Raw genomic sequence first — 23,282 nt, 5'->3', positions numbered from 1 at the left:
TCCTAGAGCCGCCACTGCCAATAACATATACTAGACACCAGATTTGCCCTATTTTTCATTGAATGTAAGTAAAGTTATGAGAATATCTGAATTGTGGCTGCCATTTTGAAAATTGCCACCAAAAAATGTGTTCCACCTTTTTTCAGGAGGTTCATCCCCACTCAATTTCCTTTTTATACCCTGCTAAATCAGAAGAGAAGCTTGGTCCCCGAAAAATGGTCATGGGAGCCTTGATTTTTACTATACTACAATTACTCAACCATATCATTCTGAAATATAAAATGGAACAGTACTGTAAATAATTCGGCAGCTGAACATAAAATACATTCTTCTGTAGTTTATTTGGTAGAGTGAATAAGTGCTAGGAGAAGGAGCATCTATATTGTTACGTCATGTGAAATGCTCCACAGCTGAGCATTTGGTAGTAGTCGTATCCCTGGGTTCCTTTGGACTGGAGCCAATGTTCCCCTCCCAGAGAGCAGGTGGGTGTTACAGCATCTCTCTTCTATCATATTTAGGTAAGTTGAAGACAGTTCTTGTAACCAAATCGTGAAATATTGACAGTAGAGTTTTTTTCCCACTCACTATGGTCACACCAACTGTCTAAAACTTCAAACATCCAAGATGTTTTTTATACCAAAAAGCAGTGACACCTAAGTAACTTGAACACTATAAATAAAAATGTAGACAAATTAAACAGAAAGATTCTTTAATAAACAAATATATATATTGCATTCTCAATAACTGGTAAATATTGTGCATCTATAAAATATGTATACTGTAAAGTGCTAACTTTTGTGTATAAAAACTTCAAAATATACCTCTATAAAGAACCCTATGATTATGAGCTGTCATATTCATTATTAATAGTAGCACCTTGAATAAAGTGACTCTAATGTACTACTAGGTATTTCCCTTGTTGTAAATAAGCAATGCACTTTAGACTTAGAAAGATTACATTTTTAATATACAGTTAGTTCAATAAAATTACATTTTTTATATACTGTACACAATTGTACTTGCTTTCACATTTTTATGTACCATAATATCGATTACATCATATCAGAGTGAATTGTTACATCACATCTGTGTGAATTGTGTCCATAAGATTGAAATACTTGGCCTGTAATATTCATATAAATAAAACAGACAAAAAATAAATAAATGCTGACCGACTATTAACCCTGATTTTATTCTTTGTATTCTTTGATTCCTTGTAATCTTGAAATCATTAGACATGAAACAGTAGTTTTGAAGACAACGTCCACATTACACCCTCCTAAGCTGATCAGAAGAAAAATCCAACATAATAAAGTCCTGAAACTAGATTTTTAGAAAAATACTTTCATGGCATATTTGATACCATGTCTGTAAATACATGGCAGCTACCTGTACTCTATTATATGATACTGAAGTTTACAAGCAATAGTTTCACATTAACTATTTGGATGTTTAAGGTTCCTTTCAAGCCCTGAAATCATTCGCAAATCATGTTTTGTGGTTTTGTAAGTATGCCAGCTAGAAGCAGTTTACTTTTCACTTGTTCAATGTTCGAGTAACTAAACAGTTAAAAACTAACCGCTCAGTGTTGCTAGTGCCATTCAAGTTACTGTGTGCTTTGATATACATCTTTCTCAGCAGTTTTCCTTTTGTTAAAGATGTGAACTGGATGCAAGTCATTTCATTAAACACTTTAATGAACTGGGTTTACCACAAAGACGAAGGGATTTGCCAAATAATTACCTGGAAGACTCAATCATAAATTTAGACCTACAGTTCTTTAAATCTACGCTTGTATACCATTTCCTGTTATCAATTTAGTGGATACAATGTAATCTTCGGTAGAATATCCGTATTATGTCCTATTCTTGTATTTTGTTAATCAGTCATCCTGAAAAATATAACAAGAAAGTTGTTATTATCCTGATGCATGACAGTCTGTTCCTCTAGCATCACTACTACAAATGTTGATCTACAACAATATTGCTTCCGTCGCCACCATAGTCAGCCCTGCTGATGCATCACCAAATTATTATTACCTTTGTCTTCATCAATTAATCTCAACATCACCATCACCACTATCATCAGCATTGTTGCCATCAATACCAACATAATATCATTATTTTTATTGCTATCACCATCACTATCTTCATAATCACCATAATAAATTTCCCAATATTGCCAATTACCAATATTTGGAATTGGATAAATAAGGAAATTTAATTTTTAATCTTTCATCATTATTACATTCATCATCTAACATTGACCTTGAAATTCCAATATTATCATAATTATTACCATAATCACCCAAATATTATTACCATCAAATCCTCCACTACTACAGGGGTGGTGCTAGGGCCCCCCCGTTGGGGAGAAAAACCACAATTTGTCAGAGAGAAAAAAAATGTATATGTATTTCTACATATTAGTAGACTCTAAAATCGACTAAATAAGCCTTTGACACTGCTAAAGTTTCATATTTTTTGGGAGCTTCATCTCCCTGGAACACATTCGATAGATTTTGAGCGATGCCTGACCACACCCACTTTTTATCGATGACATCGGCTCCCGTCATGGATGTGGGGTCCCGTCGGGCAAATCCTGGCGCCACCCCAACACCACTATCATCATTATCATTAGCTTCATCATAATCTTTATTACTCTCACCATGACCAACATCTTCTCAATAGACCTTTCCACTAAGCCCCGCCCCTTGGATATTGTTGGTAAGGCCCCACAAGACGACTGTTAAAACATACGCAAACATGTGCGTTTGTGGGCCAACACATGTGTTTGTGAGACGTGCGCATATTCCTAGCGCTGTTCTGATTGGTCAGTTATTAAGTTTGATTGACACTCAAGAAAGGTCTATTATTATCAACATCATCTTTCCTGTTATCATCTTTATCACTGTTGTCATTGCTGCTGCTGCCGTTTTCATCCTTGTCAGCATTACCAAAATTCACATCATATCACCTTATTTTGCAATCTAGCTCCCCCCCCCCACCCACTTAATAATTGAGCAAACACTCTGTCTTCGCTACCCCATCACCCCCCCACCACCCAAAGATGCCAGGCTATGTTCATACACACAAACTAAAGGATAACAGAATGCAGATTGATAACATACATGTTTGGAGTTGCGTTCATACAAAAAATCCCAAATCCAAATATCAAGAAGATGACGGTGGGACCATTGAACAATAGAAAATTGGAAATGTGTACATCTGGTTGGTTAATGATAGAAATGAGGTCAACTTGCTTACCCATAGCGCTCGCTAAGCGTTAACATATCCACTTCCTGGTAACAGTTAGTGCTAACCGATTGGGCATTCTCACATGACTGCTAATGGTTAGCTCCCAATCTGGATATATAAGGCTCTTCAGTAGTTTGAACCTAACCCTAGGTACACCCACGGCACCACTTACCCATTCATCATCATCTGCTCCAGCATTGTCTTGGTTACTTGAATCAGTGGGAGCATCTTGTTCTTTGGAAGCAAACACTTTATCTGTCCAGGATGCACCAACTTCTGAGCCACCTGCATAGTTACACACCTTAGAAGATATAGTATCCAACTTGGTAATAGAGACTGTGGAAGAAAAGATATACAAAGGTAAGTTAAGGTACAAGCAGTGGCGGCTCTAGGATATATTTTCTGGTGGGGAGGGGGGATTGAGCTGGCCGACAGGGGACTTGAGCTAGTAGGCCTGGGGTGGGGGAAGGGTTTGAGAGGGGGGTTCCCCCTCCCAAATGAGATTTTTTAAGAATAGGAACCTCTGGATTACTAGAAATGACACTCTTAGACTGTGACAGACATGTGTTGGCTTGGCGTGGGCCTATTTTTATATCTTTTCCACTCTGACTGCCTGAGGAGCCCTGTCCAATGAGGGGGGGGACTTCTTTTCAGATGGGGTCTTGACCTGTCTGGTGGGGGGACTTAAGCCCCTGCTTTTCCCCACTGGCACTGCTACTGGGTATAAGACTACAACAGAGTGGTGATGGATGATAAACCCTGATAGATTTTGTATTTTGATTGATGAAATCAAATATAATACAAGAGCATTAAATAAATATGAAATCAGAAGGGACTGTTGCAAGTAGAAAATGGTGGCAGCATGCGGCCGCCCCAAGGCAAAGCAACATACTCACATTTTTGGTGATTTTGAGATAATACCGTATGAGAGTATACAAAACACTCCTAAATTACCTGTAAAAATTTCAGGTCTCAACAATGAGTCTTTTCAGAGATTGTAGAACCACTTATCTTTAGGCATAAAACCCAAATTCTAGTGATTTTCTGTGGTTAAACAAAGTAACTGAAAGATTACAGGGCAAAACAACGTATCTTCAATGAAGATAAGTTGTCTTGCTTCCAAATGATATTATTCAAAAAATTTTTTGAGCTGATGGAGTGATCTGGTTGATCGTATAATTTATATTAACAACCTTAAAAATGGCATATGAACAAGCTAAGTAATGCATATGATTGCCTCAGATGTGATGAATTAAAAGAATAAGTTGCATTTGCGGCAATACCGCAATATACTAAATTTTATATATAATCATAATTTCTATAGATCTATGGTCCTACAAAATTTCAGAAGGCTATGACAATGTTATACAATGCAATCAACAGTTAATTACCGATCTGATATCAACTATATTTCACTGGATCACCTTGTTTAGTTCTTGTATATTACCAGCTGCTTAAATATTCATACTCACATACAAATGGACTGTCACCGTTCGTTTTTAAGCGGATTTTTTCATCAATGTCAACTTCCATTTTGTTCATGTCAGCCTCCAGTATCCAGAATGCTCCACATCCTTTTGGTGTGAGAGTGTCTGTTATGGAGGCTAATGGTGACTTCTTTATTGCTTTCAAAACTTCAGAGAATTCAACCATATCTGTTTGACCTTTTGCTTCAAGTTCTACAAAGATGGAACACTTGTCAGTAATAATCTCAATCAGAATCCAGTGTATTAGTCATCTGCACATAATTAGTTTCAGGTTCATATTTATATTATGTCAAATAAAAACAAGAATTGATAAACCTGCACATAAATACAATACACTGAATGGAGAAAATGAATGAATGAATGTTTAAAATCTAAGCATTGATTCATGCCTCTGTCTGTTAAATCAAATGGTACTGTTGTTAGCCCAAAAGCGAATATACAGTATATGCAACAAGAGCTCTGGTATTGATGCAAGAGCTCTGGAATGCCCATGGTACATACAGGTGTTGAGTGTCTCGGCGTGGCACAGGGCTTGCTCGCAAATAACAAAAAAGCTCCAAAATAAATGGTAATACTGTATACACACCAAAAGGCATAGAATGTAGTATTCCAAACAACCAGTGCAGGAGAATATAGTTAAAATTTTCCATAAATTTAAGATACTTTACCGTATTTTTAATTAGGCCTAAAAAAAATGTTTGTTTGTACTTTAATGCTGTAAATTGTATAGGAGGGGCAGGCGCAAGATTTTTTTTTTTTTTTAATTGGAAAAAAAAAACAAACTTGTTACAACCCACACCTAGCTCACTGAAAAATCAGGGGGGGGGGGGGGTTGCTTTAACAAAAAATTTTATGAGGGTATTAGTGAGGGTATTAGAAAAAAAAACTTTTTAAAAGCACTGCCCCTATTTTTCAGTGAGCTAGGTTTGGGTTTTAAAAAGTTTTTTTTTTCCCAATTAAAAAAAAAAAAAAACTTTTTTTGGTAACATTTGGTGAACTCTAATAATGAGAGTGGATTTTAAGGATGGAAAAATCGGTTAATACAGGCAGGTAGAGGGCCATGAAATTAGTTTTAGACTGGGTGGAAAACTTCAAAGCTGAGTGGCCCCACCCACCTCCGCCCACCACAACTACATCCCTGAATAATCATTAATAAGGTAAAGTATTGGTGTGAAAGAAGTCATAATAAGTTATAAAAGCTTTAAGGCATGACCTGTAGAATAAGAAAAATAGTGAGTCTTATCTTTGTTAGAGCGACACAAAGCATTTTCTCTAGACTTGAAATTGCTATTTTTTTACAATATTCTTTCATAATTTATATAAATTAACCTTAATTTTAACAACAAAAATACTGTACTGTATTACCAAACAATTATAATTTTTAAGTGATATGCTTTATTCTGTCAACAAAATTGTTTAATAACAACTTTCATCTGATATACTTACTGTATGAGGAATTAAGGTACCCAGTGTTTTTCACCATATTGGCACTAAAGTTTGGTTCAATTTCTTCACCTTTGATGCTGTATTGTCTACGATGAGCAATGCTGACTTGAATGTACAATACATAGAAGCGATACTGCATTAATTCAACAGAAAAAATACTGTATTATAAATTAAAAACAATAAACATATTTAATCCTGAAATAATAGCCTGATTAACTTAGAAATTGGTGCATTAGGATGTTTTGGTTAATGTTGTTGTTGTGGTTCTTGCTGTGTGTTTGTGGTTGCTAAAGTTGCTTGTTGTTGTGGATTTTTTTTTTTTTTTAATTATTCTGTAGTAGTTGTTGTTTTTCTGGTTGTGGTCCTTGTTTTTGTTGTGGTTGTTGTGAGACTGTTGATGTAGCTATTGTTGCTGCTGTTGTTATATTTATTGTTTGTTGTTGCTGTGGTTGCTGTTGTTGCTATATGTGATGTTGTTTTTGTTGCTGTTGTTGGTTTTGTTGTGTTTTTGGCTGTTGATGCTTTTTTTTAGAAATATCTGGTGCTACACTTAATTGTACCAAAATTAAATCAATATTATTAATATTAATATGTTAAATACCTATACCAATGATAAAAATATTTAAAATAATAATTGAATACCATTAAATTTTAGAGACTTGATTCTTAAATACTCATGGATTATATTACTACCTTTGCCTGGTTGGTGTCACATATCACATGCCTTGTTTTTGCCTTCAAAACCCCCTCCAACAGGAAACCCTTGCCACTGAAAAATAAAATCATGACAGTACAATCAACATAAAAAATGTTATGTATGCTATATATTGTAGTATAGTGTCAGTGGTCGATCCAGGGATTCAAAATAGAGAGGGCCTGGGGATGTACTTTCACAAATGGAGGATCTATACCCCCTCAGCCCCACCATAGTGCGGGCTGAGGTAAGAAATTTTTGATTATGGCACCTCTCAACAGCTGGAAATTGCACTATCAGACTTATAATTTGAATATAATTTTCTTCATACCTCCATTTTTATTTTTTTTATTTTGAACAATTTAGGGGGAACCCGGACCGGCTAGGCACCCCCCTCCCCCACCCCTTGAATCCACCACTGAGTTTCATGATAAATAATAGAGCTTACAATCATCTCAAGGTGCTTCAAATAAAAATAAATAATATGGCATAAAACCAGAGGCAATCGGATTCAACAAAGAAACAGAGATGTGGCTAAAAAGTCAAAGTTGAATTGAGTGGTGTTTAAAGCCTGGTTTCCTGTCGACGTAAAAGTCAGAATTCCTTACGATTCATATGATTCTTACGCAAAGTTAAAAAAAATCCAACGTCCACGACGTATATCTTGATCGTGTCGGGCCGCAGAAAATAGAGTGAAATGTAGCCGCTTACGAAAGTTGGAATCCAAACGTCCAACCCAATTTTTCAGTCCTCACGACTCTTACGTTGAGTTGAACTTTTCTTGCAATTGTGCATCAAATAAATGACGTAATGCGTAGTCCTCTCTGATTGGTTGTCTTTTATCCCGGGGTCGTGGGAAATAATTTCAATTTCGTGCGAATACCGGCCTCTTTCCAAGTCTATTTTGGTTGAGAATAATGAACAAACATGCCTATCAACAAGAAGCTCCTTGCAAAGAAGTTACTTTGCTTTAGAATTTTACAGAGAAGAAAGAGAAGAGAATAATGTACAAAGACGAGGGCAAGTCATAAGTTCAGGACGAGAAAAGTTCTGATGGAAAGGGTGAGCCACGGCCAATACCACACTCTGTTCAAGACCCTGATCAATCAGGACAGAGAATGGTTTTTTAGGTAGGTCTAGGCCTAGCTAGAGGCTATGTGTATTTAACTACTGTAGGAACTAGAGGATCTTAAATAATATATTACTACTACAGTAAGTAGGCGTAGGCCTATAGTACAGTATCTGTCTGCATGACCATGGGTTCGGTCTCCTAGCTAGGGCCCGCCGTAGGTTGGCCCTAGCTAGGCCTACCTATAATATTGGCCTAGGCTGCATACATCCGAAGGGCCTTGGTAGGCCTACTTGTTTGGATTGGAGGGAGCAGGGCCTAGGCCTAATGTTATTTTAAATCTTGTCAACAACATAAAGGCTCATGGTGTACACAGGAATAAAGATGGAGGTTTCCACATTGTTTTCGAAGATGACCAACTCAAACAGATCACATTAAACAAGCCATCAGCGCAATTAATTCTATACCCGGCGACTACTGAATTCTTCTCATATGATGTTCCTTTCCCAGATATATTCAATAATGTCCTACCAGATACATCTCATACGCGACAATTGCCCGAACCGGATCTCCAGCGTATTCTTGATCTGCCTTCAAGGTCTATAAGTATCAAACTCCTACAGCAACTAATATTTCACCATCTTGCTCACATGTACAGAATACTAAGGGATGAGTCTGTAATCCTTCTACCTGGACGAGAAAGTGGCAGTGAATCAGTTGATGATTATTTGTGGGGCCATGGGGAAGAACAAATTGCTATATACACCAAGCATTCCAAAAAATTCCATCAATAAATGCTTTTTAAATATGGCAATGTATTTACAGGATATGAAATGAAATTTATCGATGTCGTACCCCAGCTTCTACAGAGATACCCATTTCACTCCGTCATGAGGCTTTCCACGGAGCAGGGAGAACATTCACATTACATGGACATGTGCAGATACTATCAGCACTCTACTTGCGGTTGTGGATCAAACAAACAGGACCCCATTATGAAAATATTTGAATGGCAGTGGAGGATGGTCCACCACCGCATGCGTGATTGTCCAATGGACGTACAGTACGAGAACAGTTCAACAATTACATATTAAACAAAATGCGTCTCGAGGAAGAACGCAACACGGGCCCTAACGATGAACACAACCCTGGCCATAATGGCGAAGGCAATCTGGGCCCTAACGATGAACGAAATCTTGGCCCGAACGACGAACGCAATCTGGTCCCTAACGATGAAGGCAACCCTGGCCCTAATGACGAAGGCAATCCGGGACCTAACGATGAATGAAACATTGAACCGAACGACGAATGCAATCCGGGCACTAACGATGAACGCAACCCTGGCCCAAACGACGAAGGCAACCTGGGCCCTAACAATGAACGCAACCCGAGCCCTAAAGATGATCGCAACCTGGGCTCTAACGATGAACACAACCAACGCAACATTGGCCCAAACAATATCCTGACTTCATCGAAGGCCCTGGAGGGGAGATCTGTTGTCATAGTGGGACGACTGTATAAACCACATGAGAAAATAAAAGAAATAATTAATAAAAATGGAGGAAGCTTTTGGTGGAGAGGGCTACCAAAAGATAACATCCCACTTACGTATTTAGTTGTCATAACGACACAAGCCGAGTGTGAAAGAGAACCAAAAAAATTTGCCTCGACATTAGCAGAGTGTTTTAGATGAGGGGTGATGGACTGCTTCGAAGTTTCGAAAATGGGACTTTTACAACGTTGGAAGACTATAAATTAAATCTAACTCGACTTACGAATGCTCCATGCTCATCAATTCAGTCTCTGGTACCTGACAAAAAGCATCATACAATATAACAGGTTAGTGTCTTCTTTATTTTCAATTAAATCATACCGCTACCCTTGTTTTATGCATCTCTTTCGATAGGCGTATTATTTATAATGGTACCGTAGGTACTGTAAAGTCAAAAGTACCCCAGGTGATTACTCTATTACTTTAGTAATTTCATGCCACAACTACGATGACAGGGACCGAAATGAACCAGAGCATCGCGGTAAAAGCCTGTTTATGACAATATGACGTTATTTACATAGGTCTAACCAATTACATTTATTATGTTCAACAGCAAAGAACCGAGTGCATATGCCATGTTAAAGAGAAAAGAGCACCAGAAGAGACAACCGTTGCAAGTGATTTGCCAAAATGTGCAAATGAAAAGGAAGCATAGAAAAACGAACCCTGTAAAGAAAAGACGGATGTCAGGATATAACATGTTCGTTCAAGCCAACATGCCACAGGTAAAACGAAATCAGAATTCATTTCTAAATAGGCGTACGTAGTTAATTCCGTGACAGTCCGAGTGTAGGTTGTGACGTCATTAAAACACAACACATTATCATTAACGAGAAAGGACCAGTCATTATTTTTACGCGAATATAAAACACTCATATGGGGGAATGAGGGTCACTTTTTAGGAAAAATTTGACATTTCAAATGACGTCAAAATTGACGTCATTATGTACGTTTAATTATTATTTTATACCCGTTTGGATGTACAGTAGGCCTAATTCATACCAGTTTTCATTATATTTATTATTATTATTTTTTTCATTATTTCCTTTTATTAATTATTTTTCCCGAAAAATGGTTCCACCTATGTGTTTGCAAGATATGATACAAACTCTGAAGTAAGGGATGCAAACCATCTTGTAAATACAGTTCGAAATACAGAACACGATGGCTTTCATCACTTTCTTCGGAGTTTGTATCATACTCTCACCATCTTATTAGGTTTTAATGTTTTGTTAATTAACTTTCAATTTATTTGTTTGTGTAGTGAGTTTATACATCGGAATAAATGAAATACTCTACTCTTGTGAAAATGATTAAAAAGTAATGAAAGACTCCTAAGATATCACACGATCACAAATAGAACAATTAATTGATGTAATTTGTATGCAGTAGGCCCATAACTTAAATGACACTAAACATAACCACCCTTTTTTCTAAATAAGAACCAGTAAAATTTTTCCTAGGCTCAGTGTTCTTACTGTATCTCTGTTATTTTATTTTCTTATCTTGTTTTTATTTTACACACTTTTTAAATGCGAAAATTATTATTGTACAGTCAGTATATACTACTGTACTGGAATGTAGATAAAAATGGCCCCAGAAAATGGCCCCAGAAAATGGCCCTAAAATAGCCCCAAATGACAGGGTACGGTACTGTCCACCTACTGTGTTGTATTATACAGGGTAATTCATTGTCACACCTACTGCACATAAGATACAGATATTTTGTTTTTGTATTTTATACAATATATATAGAAACATCATTTTACACTTTACCTTTTTCTTATGTTGTTCTTAATTTTTAAGCAATTTCAGCCTCTGTGTTCTTATAAAATGTGTTCTTATTTTAAAAAAAGTTGTATCTGGTATAGGTAGAGTATATTAGTTGTAGATTTTTTGCTGTACAAATTGGAGAGGTATTTTCAATATGATGTTTCTTTTAACTTCAGATAATGTGTGACCACCAAGATCTAGAATTCATTGAGAGAAACACGAAAGTTAATCAGCTATGGAGAGAATATGTACTGAAGATCAACGACAGGAGTGGAACGAACGTGCTCGTCGTGGTAATGACCACGAGGAAGTGTAAAAATGCTCGCAAGTGTGTCCTTCTGACCCACGTACGTACGTTTATAAATTTAGAAAACGTTTTCTCTATGGTCTATCACAACTTTAAAACAGTTTATTAGTTAGCAAAAGAAAATAACAATACTGACGATATAATTTTGAATAGATACCACATACACAGTGAACGGCAAATCTCAACGTTACTCGCTTATAATTGGACCACAGAGGAAGCTCTGTGATTGGACAATGCTAACAGATCAGGCGGCATTTATGAAGCGTATCATACGCCATGATCAATACACTCAACCATTATTTTGTTTCTTTTTGTATTCTTCACACGAACATAGACTATGGAAAAGGCAGGCAGCATGAATCCGGTGTCGCAGTTTCACATACTGTAGGTGAATGCGTAGAGGTACTTGATAAGGAGTGTGGTATCTGGAGAGCAGCTACCATCACTAGGATAAACCTATTACAAGACGGTAATCATTTTGGTGTTCATTACGAAGGATGGCAATTAAAACATGACGCATTTCTGTTGCCGGATTACATCCGAAAAAGAAAACCAGCTCAAACATTGGAGAAACATCAAAGAAAGAGAAAGAGTAAACAGCAATTTAGTGCTTCAATGAGATATTATATGCTTAAACCGGAAAATCTGGCTGAAGGGGATAAGATCAATTTCAACCTGAATTCTCAGCAACACAGTGGTGAAGTAATTGTCAATGATCCTTTTCATAAAACATTGAATGTATCGTATAATGAAAGTGATGGTACTAAACAAATTAATATCGAGTACGGTGATGTGCTAGATTGCTGTCAGGTAGAGAATAGGCCTAATCTGGACGTTCAATCAAATTCTAAAGCCAAAAAAGCTAAAGGGAAAACATTGAAAGCGAAGAACACTAGGAATTTATCGGACAATTAGGTAGGAAATGCCGTTCGATTGTTGCCCACTTTGTCACCTGATCCTATGCAAGATTTAACAGCAAGCAAGGAAATAATACAATGTGTTGTGAATGATGAACTAGTTACAATTGGATCATTTCTTGCAACCGAAGACGAGGATGTTCATCAATTTATAACATCCTTGCACATTGATAACGACGGATCGATTGAGGGAAAAGGTTGCAAAGTACGGAAATTAGGAGCAGACAACCTACTAATGATTGGATCATTCACTGAAGTTATCACCAACCCAAAAACTCTTAAGCTGAAGCTTAACTGTAGGTGGAATGAACGCCGACGTGCCACACTGCAGGTAGCCGTAGAATGCGTTAACTCACTAATTACAATTTTGAAAGCGGCGTACGAGCAAGGTAAAGCCTCATTAAGAAGGTCTGTACGCAAGCAGATCGAGCGGGGGTTGTCAACAAAAAAACGACAAATACGATTTCGTGTGTTAAACGAACAGGATATTACAAATAATAAATTGATATGCCTAATTGAAATTACTGTACAGGTCTTGGTATGTTTATAAACAATTTAAGACCTTTTAATAATAGGCCTATAATTATTAGGAACTACACTTTTCTATCAGTGGCACACTTCTCAATCGAAGGTGCGTCCAAAACAATACAGTAAGTTCACAAAGTGAAGTTTAATTTGAATGATGGACTGGTGGTCATGATGATTTGAGAAAAGCGCCTTATTGCAGCTACTATAATAGTTCTACTGTATCTACAAATTAATCCGCGATCAATGCACAGTGAAGAACATTCAATTCAGTAATTCCTTATCAATACCACTGTGTTTCAATACCACTGTGTTGCCAGCTTGTGTCTTTATAGCGATATGATAAAACCCAGAGGATGAATCCAAGCTTACAACTTGACCTTACGGATATGACATCACTTTTCGATCGACTACATCATAGATCCTGCTATAAATAGTCATATACTGAAAAATAAATCTGCATACAGACGACCGCTTGTATAGAATAAACTGTATATATAAATTTATACTGTTACACGTGGCCATTATTTTTTTTAATGGTTTTTGTAAAATGGATACATATAAATCCCACCCCCACCTCCCCCCTCCCAATGATTTCACTGTAAATTTTGAGCTACATCTCATAATTACCATCAAAACTTGTGTTACTTTGTGATCATAAAACCTCTTGATCTCGACTATGTTATAAAATATAATTCTATTTACTGGAGTAGAACATTAATGAGAGTGATATTTTATATTTATTAATTATAACTTAATTAACTGTTCTGATATTAATATTGCTTACATAGTGTTGTTTACAATTATTTGGGTGTATTCGAGGAAAAAAAAACACCCCTGGGTGTTATAAAGGAGGCGATCATTGCAAATGTAGCTGGTGGGGTGGGGGAGGGGTGTTTATTCGAAAGTAAACAGTATTTCTATTTTAACTAAAACGCAGTGACTGTAGGCTGATTGATAGATTTTTGATAGATTTTCCACTGTAGTACCTAGCATACAATACATTAGTACATTTTACCTTTCGACTGGCCAAGTACTACTTTCCATGTAATCACAACATATACATGTAAAAAAATATTTATACTTTTTATTTGATAGGCCTATTCACATTTATATTACTTTTTATAATTTATATCTAGTAATGCATTTTCTGGTACTTTGTGTATTTTTTTATCGCTTCTCCATATTTTTAAAACTATTATAAATCTAATCTGCCTGCTATTTTCGTGTGCATAATTATTTTTCATTTATTTTTAATTTTTTCTACAGTTATATAGGCCTATTTTTTTTCAAATAGTACGCTCCGTCACATATATATGATGATGCAACTGTTATAATGAATTGATGCCATTGTTAAAAGTGTTGCATCATACACATATAATAATTTATTGGAACGTACACTATTAAAACAAGCTGTACACACCAAATGACAGTAAAAGAGCACGTTACAATACAGAATACAATAAATTGTATCCTAGCAATTAATTTTATTATACCCAAGGGCTGTCTCTTATACACATCTAGATGTGTATAAGAGACAGGATAACGACGGATCGATTGAGGGAAAAGGTTGCAAAGTACGGAAATTAGGAGCAGACAACCTACTAATGATTGGATCATTCACTGAAATTATCACCAACCCAAAAACTCTTAAGCTGAAGCTTAACTGTAGGTGGAATGAACGCCGACGTGCCACACTGCAGGTAGCCGAAGAATGCGTCAAAGATAGAAAAATGTTAAATACAGACACAATAAATACATAAATAGGCCTTAAAATGTAAAACAGTAAAATAATCTTAATGAGCATATTCTGAAGCTTCATATTTCTTTGACTTGATTTCGCTTTTGCGTGGCAGGCCTATTTACATTACTTTTAATTGAAACTTGTAAAATTTACAAAATCAATTTATTTCTATTCTATCCATAAGCATTGATTTTTAACATAATTATTTGTTCGTTTATCATTTTTATCATACGAGTCAACCCCATATACCTAAAAACCTATTATTATATACGTTCACATTTTATTCAGCTTTAATTCGCAAGTGCATGCCTGTAGCAAATTAGTAACTCCTCGCCGTTTATTCGAATAAATACGGTATTTCTATTTTAACTTTATAAAACGCAGTGACTGTAGGCTGATTGATAGATTTTTGATAGATTTTCCACTGTAGTACCTAGCATACAATACATTAGTACATTTTACCTTTCGACTGGCCAAGTACTACTTTCCATGTAATCACAACATATACATGTAAAAAAATATTTATACTTTTTATTTGATAGGCCTATTCACATTTATATCACTTTTTATAATTTATATCTAGTAATGCATTTTCTGGTACTTTGTGTATTTTTTTATCGCTTCTCCTTATTTTTAAAACTATTATAAATCTAATCTGCCTGCTATTTTCGTGTGCATAATTATTTTTCATTTATTTTTAATTTTTTCTACAGTTCTTATATAGGCCTATTTTTTTTCAAATAGTACGCTCCGTCACATATATATGACGATGCTACTGTTATAATGAATTGATGCCATTGTTAAAAGTGTTGCATCATACACATATAATAATTTATTGGAACGTACACTATTAAAACAAGCGGTACACACCAAATGACAGTAAAAGAGCACGTTACAATACAGAATAGAATAAATTGTATCCTAGCAATTAATTTTATTATACCCAAGGGGTAGTAACGTGTGACACAAGGTCAGAAAGCCCCTGTGTCATCAAGTAAGGACCCGTTTACGAACTTTTGAAAACCGGATAACTCAAGTCTGAGGTGATAATTAATCATTCCTCAACTAGCTATAATTACTAAAACATCTGGACTTTCCGGGCTTATCCTTTCCGGATATGTTTGGAGGGTTGGAGGCTGCCTCGGGCGCAATAGCCCCCAGCATGGTGTCAACTGACCTTACTTTTATGAGAAATCTATTCAGATTAAGCACTTGAGTCCGCAATTTCTTTTCATCCATGCCTTCGTCCAGTGACATCGCTAGAGTAGTCCTCACTTTATAAATTATACAGTATTATCCAATTTTTAAGCCGAAATATTAAGTTTATTTTTACAACGATATACCCCTATATACAATGGCTGCAGCTGAACAGAGTGGGTGGACTGACGAAGCAACCCAAACGTTGATTAGCATATGGGGAACGACATCCATACAAGATGGTTTTGATGGAACCTGATGGAACAACGCCGTTTATAAAGAAATCGCACAGAATTTCTTTATAAACTTTTTTTTTTTTCTTTTTTTTTTGTGTAATTTTCCCAGTTGGCTAGGCTCTAGTTTCTAAGGCCTGGGTTTTTTTAGAATTGGTTGGAGTTCGAGCGTAGGCAAGGCGAGGTAATTCGTTGTTGAATTGCCTTGTTGGGCTGAGGAAGGCTAAAGCAGTGAAGTGTTTGTTTTGTTTTAATACATGAAAGACCTATCTTACTGTCCGTATCCGAATAACTTGGGGTTCGTAAACGAGCGATCTAATGACCTTCCCTCTGGGCATTATGTCATTTTTTACTTATCCGGTTTCGTTGAAAGTTCGTAAACACAACCTAACTCTTCTCCAGTTTCGCTGGGTACTCATTGGTCAGTGGGTTAATTGATAAGCACACTTATGGGCGGTAACAAAGTTTAGTAATTGAGTGAGTCTCCTTTAAATGGTCGCTGTAAAAACGATTATACAAACACATCAGTTGTGCCGCCAATTGCCTAAAGACTAATAGCTTCGTAACGATAACCGGGGCTCCTCCGTGTAATGCAGAGATAGAGCTTAGGCCTAACCAGGAAGCACCATCCTGGCCTAACCACACTAGGCGGACCAAGTTCTACTTTATATCTAGCCTTAGGCCAGGACTAAGCCTTAGTCTAAGGCCTAGGTAGACTTCTTATCCTAGGTTAGCCTTTTAACTACTTGTTAGGATTACGAATAGTCCGGCGCCAATAGTCATAGTCCTACCTGTGGTACTGATCTTCATTCCATGGCTCACTCCAATCATGGTTGGATACTGGAATGGATTTTAGTGATTCATTGTAATACATCCGAGACATCTTTTATTAAAGAAGGAGGCGTACACGAACAACCTTTAAACTTACGGTGACGTGAAAAAAGGGGAATCCCCTGTCGTCATGTTTTTTTTAAAATTTCCGTCATCACACATCATTTCGACCACATCACCATATTGTTATTGTACTTTGTTCAGACCTATATATAAACATGATTGATAGGTATATAAGGTTCCATTGTAATAGATTGTCAGACGTTGGCTATCATACTTCAGATAACAAGTGAAAGCATAATAAAGTCTACATTTTTAAGTAACACCCGAACAAATCGAGTTCCACAATCAGGCCTAGGCCTACTGCTGTAGAAAGAAGGTAAGAGCCACCGCCTAGCCTAGTATTACCGGCAGATCTATAGATAGGGCTGTTTTTTTAATAAAATTTTCACTGAGTGAAGAATGTCTAGATGAATAGTTACCCCATGGTCAGTAGGCAAAATAATAATAATAATAATAATAATAATAATAATAATAATAATAATAATAATAATAATAATAACAATTAAACAATAATACAATATCAAAATATCTCAAAAAAACCCTGGGCGGTTCATACATCGGTGATTTTATGTTTATAATGATGACCCAAATATTGCTTTTAGTTATTAACAATAACAATAACAATAATAATAAACAACATCAAAATATCTCCAAAAATCCCTGTGTGGGTTCATACATCAGAGATTTTATGTTTAGGATGATGACCCAAAATTGCTTTTAGACCATAGTATATTAGGGATTGGCAACCACAATAACTTGTTGATGGGGTAAATTGCTCTCCTGGACCCCCACTTGCACTGCCACTGTAAGCACCGCTATGTACTCCTTGACCAAGATCCATAAGTACCACAAGACATTTTAATTCCCTTCTAGATGGCTTCAATATTACAATGGCTAAAACCATCTCAAAGAGAGACATCAAGTGGAACAGACATAACAAAGGTTGATATAGTTCCACCTGGTTTCAAAAAAGGAGAAAAACTTGCCTTCTACCTTGATAATGTCTTTACCAAAGAGGTAAGGTTAAATATTCTGATTTTAATAAAGGGTTATTTTTTAATTCCTATACAATTTTTTTGATGTTACTAACATGGCATATACATGAAATTTTTTAAATATATATGAAACAATCCATACATTGTTTACAGAGATACAGGTATGCATAGTGTATTTATGAATGCATAGAAAGATATAAAATACGTTTTTTGTCAAAAAGATCCATTGCGTATTACACAATACCCTGAGAAAAGCATGTCCTAATGGGAAAATCCAAGGGTGTATACCACTTGGCCTCATAGTTCAGATGGTAATGTATCCGAACAGTAGAGGGAAGGTCTTGGGTTCAAATCCTGATGGGAACAATACATTTTTCTCAAAATTATGTATATGAATGCAGTAATTAACATACATGTCAGTAAAACATAAATGGTTGAGACAATTGAGATATTATACTACATTTTTTCCTATAAGTACAGAACCAACACATTTCTCTGTATATTCATTTGTAATGATATGGCCCTGTTTGTCTTTCAGGAATATGATGAATGGATTCAACTTGCAGAAGATAAAGGTTTTCAAGTTGCCAAGATTAATTCTGGCACATCGTAAGTTATCAAAATGACCAGATATGTAAGGATGATGATGTTTGCAATGCATTGGCAAAACTTTATGAAGTAAAAGGTTTTGACATTGTAAAGAAAATTTACCCCATGTAGCATATGCACATGGACCAGATTTTCTTACAACAAAGTACATCACAACAGTGTTGCCGAGAGGCCGGGCAGACGTGGCAAGTACCCCAGGACCTGATATGGGCTAGGGCTGCTAGTTAAAAAAATAACAGGCTGATATAACAACAGTTGATATAGAACGTATTCATCCAGTATCATTCATGTGTTTTTTTCCACAAAACTTGTAAATAAAGCCAATAAGTGGCAGATTAAAGGGGAAATTCACCCCCTCCTCTTACCTCAGCCCCAACCATGTTGGAGGTTGTCAAGTCGAGATTCTCCATTTGTTAAATTCCCTTCCTGGGCCCCAACTATTTTGATGTTAATCGATGGAGAAAAGCTCGTAATTAATTGCTTCTTTTCATGGATATTGTCTTGACCCCTGCTGTAGAGTTTATGTTTACAATGTATAAAATAGTAAATTCGGTGCATTATTAATAGTTAGTTCGGTGTTAATGATTATTTAAGACTTGGACCCTGGATATCGTCAACATACATACAAGTTAGAAAATTTGAATAGACCTAAAAGAGCTTCAGTTGATAAATAAATACTGAATTAATATATTAAACTTTCATTCATTAAGAATCTTTTTGCTCTACTTTTGAATAAAAGGAAAGAAAGCTTTTACTTTTATACTTTATAGACCTGATGAATTAAGCACTCTAGAATTGATTAAATTAGTCCTCTAATCCCTTAAAAGGCAGTAGCCTTTGGGGGCTTTGCTCCCAGCCCCAAGTGGGGCCTTTCCCAAGACTCGAAATGAAAGCTGCCTCGGGGCCCACGGCTGCTTTCGGTGGCCTGCATCATAAAAGCTAAATTACACGGTCTGAAGGTGATGTAAGATTTTTATGATTTTGAATTCTATAATCTCTTTTTTGGAATGGCACCACGAGCAACAATTGTTGGAATGACGCCATATAAATGGAACGATTCATTGATTGAAACCTTAAAGGCAAAATGGGGTGAAAACTTGTTTCTATCTCTCAGACAAATAGTAATGATGGTGAAAATTTGATGATGGTTTTTCTCAGGAGTAACATATTTTGAGCAAACACTTTATTTTCAGAGAGTACTTAGTGAGCAACTATAGGAAAGGTCATCGATGTATTATTGATTCTTTTGAGATGCGGGACAAAGTGTGGGAGAAGATAGCGATGTTTATACCTACAAATTTTAAAACACATGATGTTGTAGGACTCAATGAAAGGTGAGCCTCAAATCAACTATGTTGAAAAATCATTATTAATAAGGAAGAAAAAGAAGTTTGTATTGATATCATGGTTTTAAATACCCTGTTTTAAGCTGGTGAGCAGTGCCAATTTGTTAAGGCCAGAGGGTTGGGGTGGGGACATAATTTTGTAATTCTGATTTTTCCAAACAATCATCATAGTCCACTCATTTCCTTTTATACAACTCACCTCTTATATGACTACAGAGAGTCTATAAGATTCTGTAGTTTTTAGTTTTTATTTAGAGTAATTTTTTTACAGTGACACACATCAGCATTGATGGTGCATCCAAAAACGTAATCAAAATAATCAAAAGAAACATGAAAAATAACTTACACTAACAAGTCAAATTAAGCAACTCTGTACATACCGGTGAATTATAATAAAGTTTGCTAACAAATGAGGGCAAATATCTTGTGCTCATGATGGTGCTCCCTGTCAATTTCATTAACAAAAAATAGTTTGAAATCAATAGGAATGTATACTTATGACATCATCCTCTTCATTATCATCATTATATTTATCATTATTGTCATCATCATATCCTCATCACTTTTTAACAGATTTTAAATGAGGTGCACTCTTGTATGCTGCATATTTTAATGCATTTGTTGTGATATTTTACTGTCAAATGGCCAAATAAGTTTCTCAATTGTGGGATACTAAAGTTTTATTGTATTGTGTATTGCATCATAATCAGTATCATCGTATTCATCATCATCATCATCAGGTTGAGGGAATATATTCTTACATCATGTAAAAATAACAGGCAGTTACAGCTAGTATAAGGTTTTTATGTTTCTGCCACATGTATGGTTTGCCTATGACCCAATTTATAACTTTATTATTATAAAAATAACAATTTCAGTTATTTCTTTCCATATTTATAGATTTAGATTTCTTCGATACGACAAAGGAGACTTTTTCAAACCACACTTTGATGGTTCTTATGTCCGTGAAAATGGCAAAGAGGAAACCTTTATCACTATTCAAATTTATCTAAATGAGGTATATGAATATTAATTTTGTATTAACTGAATAAGTATTACCTCTACTGCTGTTAAATAAGGATGATTTATTGAGTGCATTGTTGATGTATCCAGTGTGTGTAGGGAGGAGACAGAAGGGTGTAATGATGTCTGGTGCACCCCCCCCCCCCCCAATGCCTTCTTTAATGGCATAGGTAATATTCCTTCAAATAGATTCATTATCCACCACTAGATTCACCCCTCTCTTCACCCAGGAGTATAAATGGGAGGGTCATGCTGTTAACCTGGTCGTTGGTGACTGTTCCAGTCAAAGTAATAACAGCAACTAGATATCAGTTCATAGATATGCAAGAAGAAGAGACCCCCTCACTATTAATATTCATTTTGATGATTAATTATTGTATCTATATTTTGTAGTTATTAATTTAATTAAAGTGATTAATTTTTAAAATGTAATGATTATTTTATTTTGTAGGGGTTTTCTGGTGGAAGTACAACTTTTCTTTCAAATGATAAACGAGTAGAATGCGTACCCAAAATAGGTAAATTAATGTGGTGTAAAATATTTAAAACAAACACCTGAATAGGCCTATTTAAAGATTTCTTTTTCTATACCTTTTTAATTTATATATTATGTACATAAACTTCATTTATCATTTGCTGCATGTGTTGCATTTGTTGTTTTATTGTTTCATGTATATTTGAGAAAAATAAATAAAATGAAATGTGTTATATAATTGTTATAAAAATGTTGTAACTATTGTTAATTAATTTTTCTAACAAGTGTTTGCTTAATAAATTGATATTGATATATATATGAAATAAAGGTAATGTGAAAATGCTGAGTTAGACAGTAGAACAAAAAATATTTTATTCAGGAAATGAATATTTCGTCTTGTCCTCAAAGTCGGCATTAAAGACAGCTGGGTATTTAAATGAGATATATTGGAGGGGATATGGGGAACAAGCTAATAAATGCAGATTGTGATAACATAATTAAGAGTAAGAAAATTGTATGTTATATATGTATATACCATACTTATTCGAATAAACGTCCTGGGTTTCTTAACATTTATTGTTAAGAAGGGTTTTTGATGGGCTGTTTATTTGAGGGAGGCGTTCATTTATTTATTTTTTTTGTTTGTAAAATGGATACGTCTATATTCAAATAAACACCCCTTAATTTCACTGTAAATGTGGAACTACAACACATAATTACGGTAAAAATGTGTTAATGTGTGATCCTGAAGACTTATTAATCCCAACCAGGTTAGAAATAATGTAATACTACTGAAGTAGAATATTAATAGAATGTGTTGAGAATGATGTTGCGCTCATTAGTTTTGCTTACATGCATTTAGAAGTAGCAGTTATTCAAGGACAAATGAAACACCTGTGGTGTTTATTTGAGTAAGATGTTGATTCCATTGAGAAACTTATTCCAAATGAGGCCGGAGGGGCGTGTATTCAAAGTGGGGCATTCATTCAATAAATATGGTATATAGTATTAATATGTATACATTTTTTTTTGAACAGTTGTTTAATCAGGTAATGAATTAAATTTCAGGTATTAAAGAAAGATTTTAAGAATACATTAATATAATGTCTTTTCTACTTCTTTCAGGTCGTGTCCTCGTATTTGAGCATCATCTACTACATGAAGGCTCTGAATTATTTTCTGGTCGCAAATATGCTATTCGATCTGACATTCTATACAAGCTGTAATTTTATGAACACTATATGTTTATGGTACACTAATTTGTATATACCACATTATGTATAATGTATATAATTGCTACACCACTAGCAAAGGAAGAGTAAACATTTTAAGTATTTTTTTATTCATTTTTTAGTCTCTTATTCGATGAAATTATGAAAGTAATAATACTGTATGTATTATCTATTACTTAATTTTTGATATGCTAAACTGTACTGTAGGAGTATAGAATAATATGCTATATTTTAGATGTGAATTAAGTGTAATGCTAGAGTGACAAGATATTTGAATTTATTACACTTATTAGATATACAGTAATATGTATTTATTTTTGTATGTTTGATAGCATGACTTTCGAAATTATTTGTTATTGTAATTTGTGTAATTTTAATTCTGATTATTTTTATTTATATATATATATATATATATATATATATATATATAGCGATACATATATAGATATGTGATATATGTCTTGTGATTTTTCATGTAATTTTATTCTTTTTAACCAAGACTGTTGA

The 23,282-nt window shown here is 35.2% G+C and overlaps 2 protein-coding genes across 2 annotated transcripts; one reads left to right on the top strand and one right to left on the bottom strand.

Moving 5' to 3' along the window:
- Window positions 1-692: 692 nt before the first annotated feature.
- On the bottom strand, window positions 693-17,144 carry LOC117124129 (arpin-like). Its single transcript, XM_033270261.1, has 6 exons — window positions 16,993-17,144; window positions 6,884-6,959; window positions 6,191-6,323; window positions 4,730-4,936; window positions 3,430-3,593; window positions 693-1,891 (listed from the first exon to the last, which is right to left on the bottom strand). Exons 1-6 carry the CDS (start codon window positions 17,082-17,084, stop codon window positions 1,883-1,885), a joined length of 681 nt encoding a protein of 226 aa, XP_033126152.1. The 5' UTR covers window positions 17,085-17,144; the 3' UTR covers window positions 693-1,882.
- Window positions 17,145-17,192: 48 nt separating this feature from the next.
- LOC117124130 lies at window positions 17,193-23,148 on the top strand. Its single transcript, XM_033270262.1, has 7 exons — window positions 17,193-17,411; window positions 17,969-18,112; window positions 18,629-18,699; window positions 19,893-20,033; window positions 20,946-21,063; window positions 21,520-21,586; window positions 22,669-23,148. Exons 2-7 carry the CDS (start codon window positions 17,969-17,971, stop codon window positions 22,767-22,769), a joined length of 642 nt encoding a protein of 213 aa, XP_033126153.1. The 5' UTR covers window positions 17,193-17,411; the 3' UTR covers window positions 22,770-23,148.
- Window positions 23,149-23,282: the final 134 nt, after the last annotated feature.

This window comes from Anneissia japonica, unplaced genomic scaffold (genome assembly GCF_011630105.1).
Source record: "Anneissia japonica isolate Jap-2015-1 unplaced genomic scaffold, ASM1163010v1 scaffold3949_len364153_cov177, whole genome shotgun sequence".
NCBI classification, from domain to species: domain Eukaryota; kingdom Metazoa; phylum Echinodermata; class Crinoidea; order Comatulida; family Comatulidae; genus Anneissia; species Anneissia japonica.
Note: the sequence above shows the minus strand (reverse complement) of the source record. Positions and strands in the feature narration are given on the sequence as shown.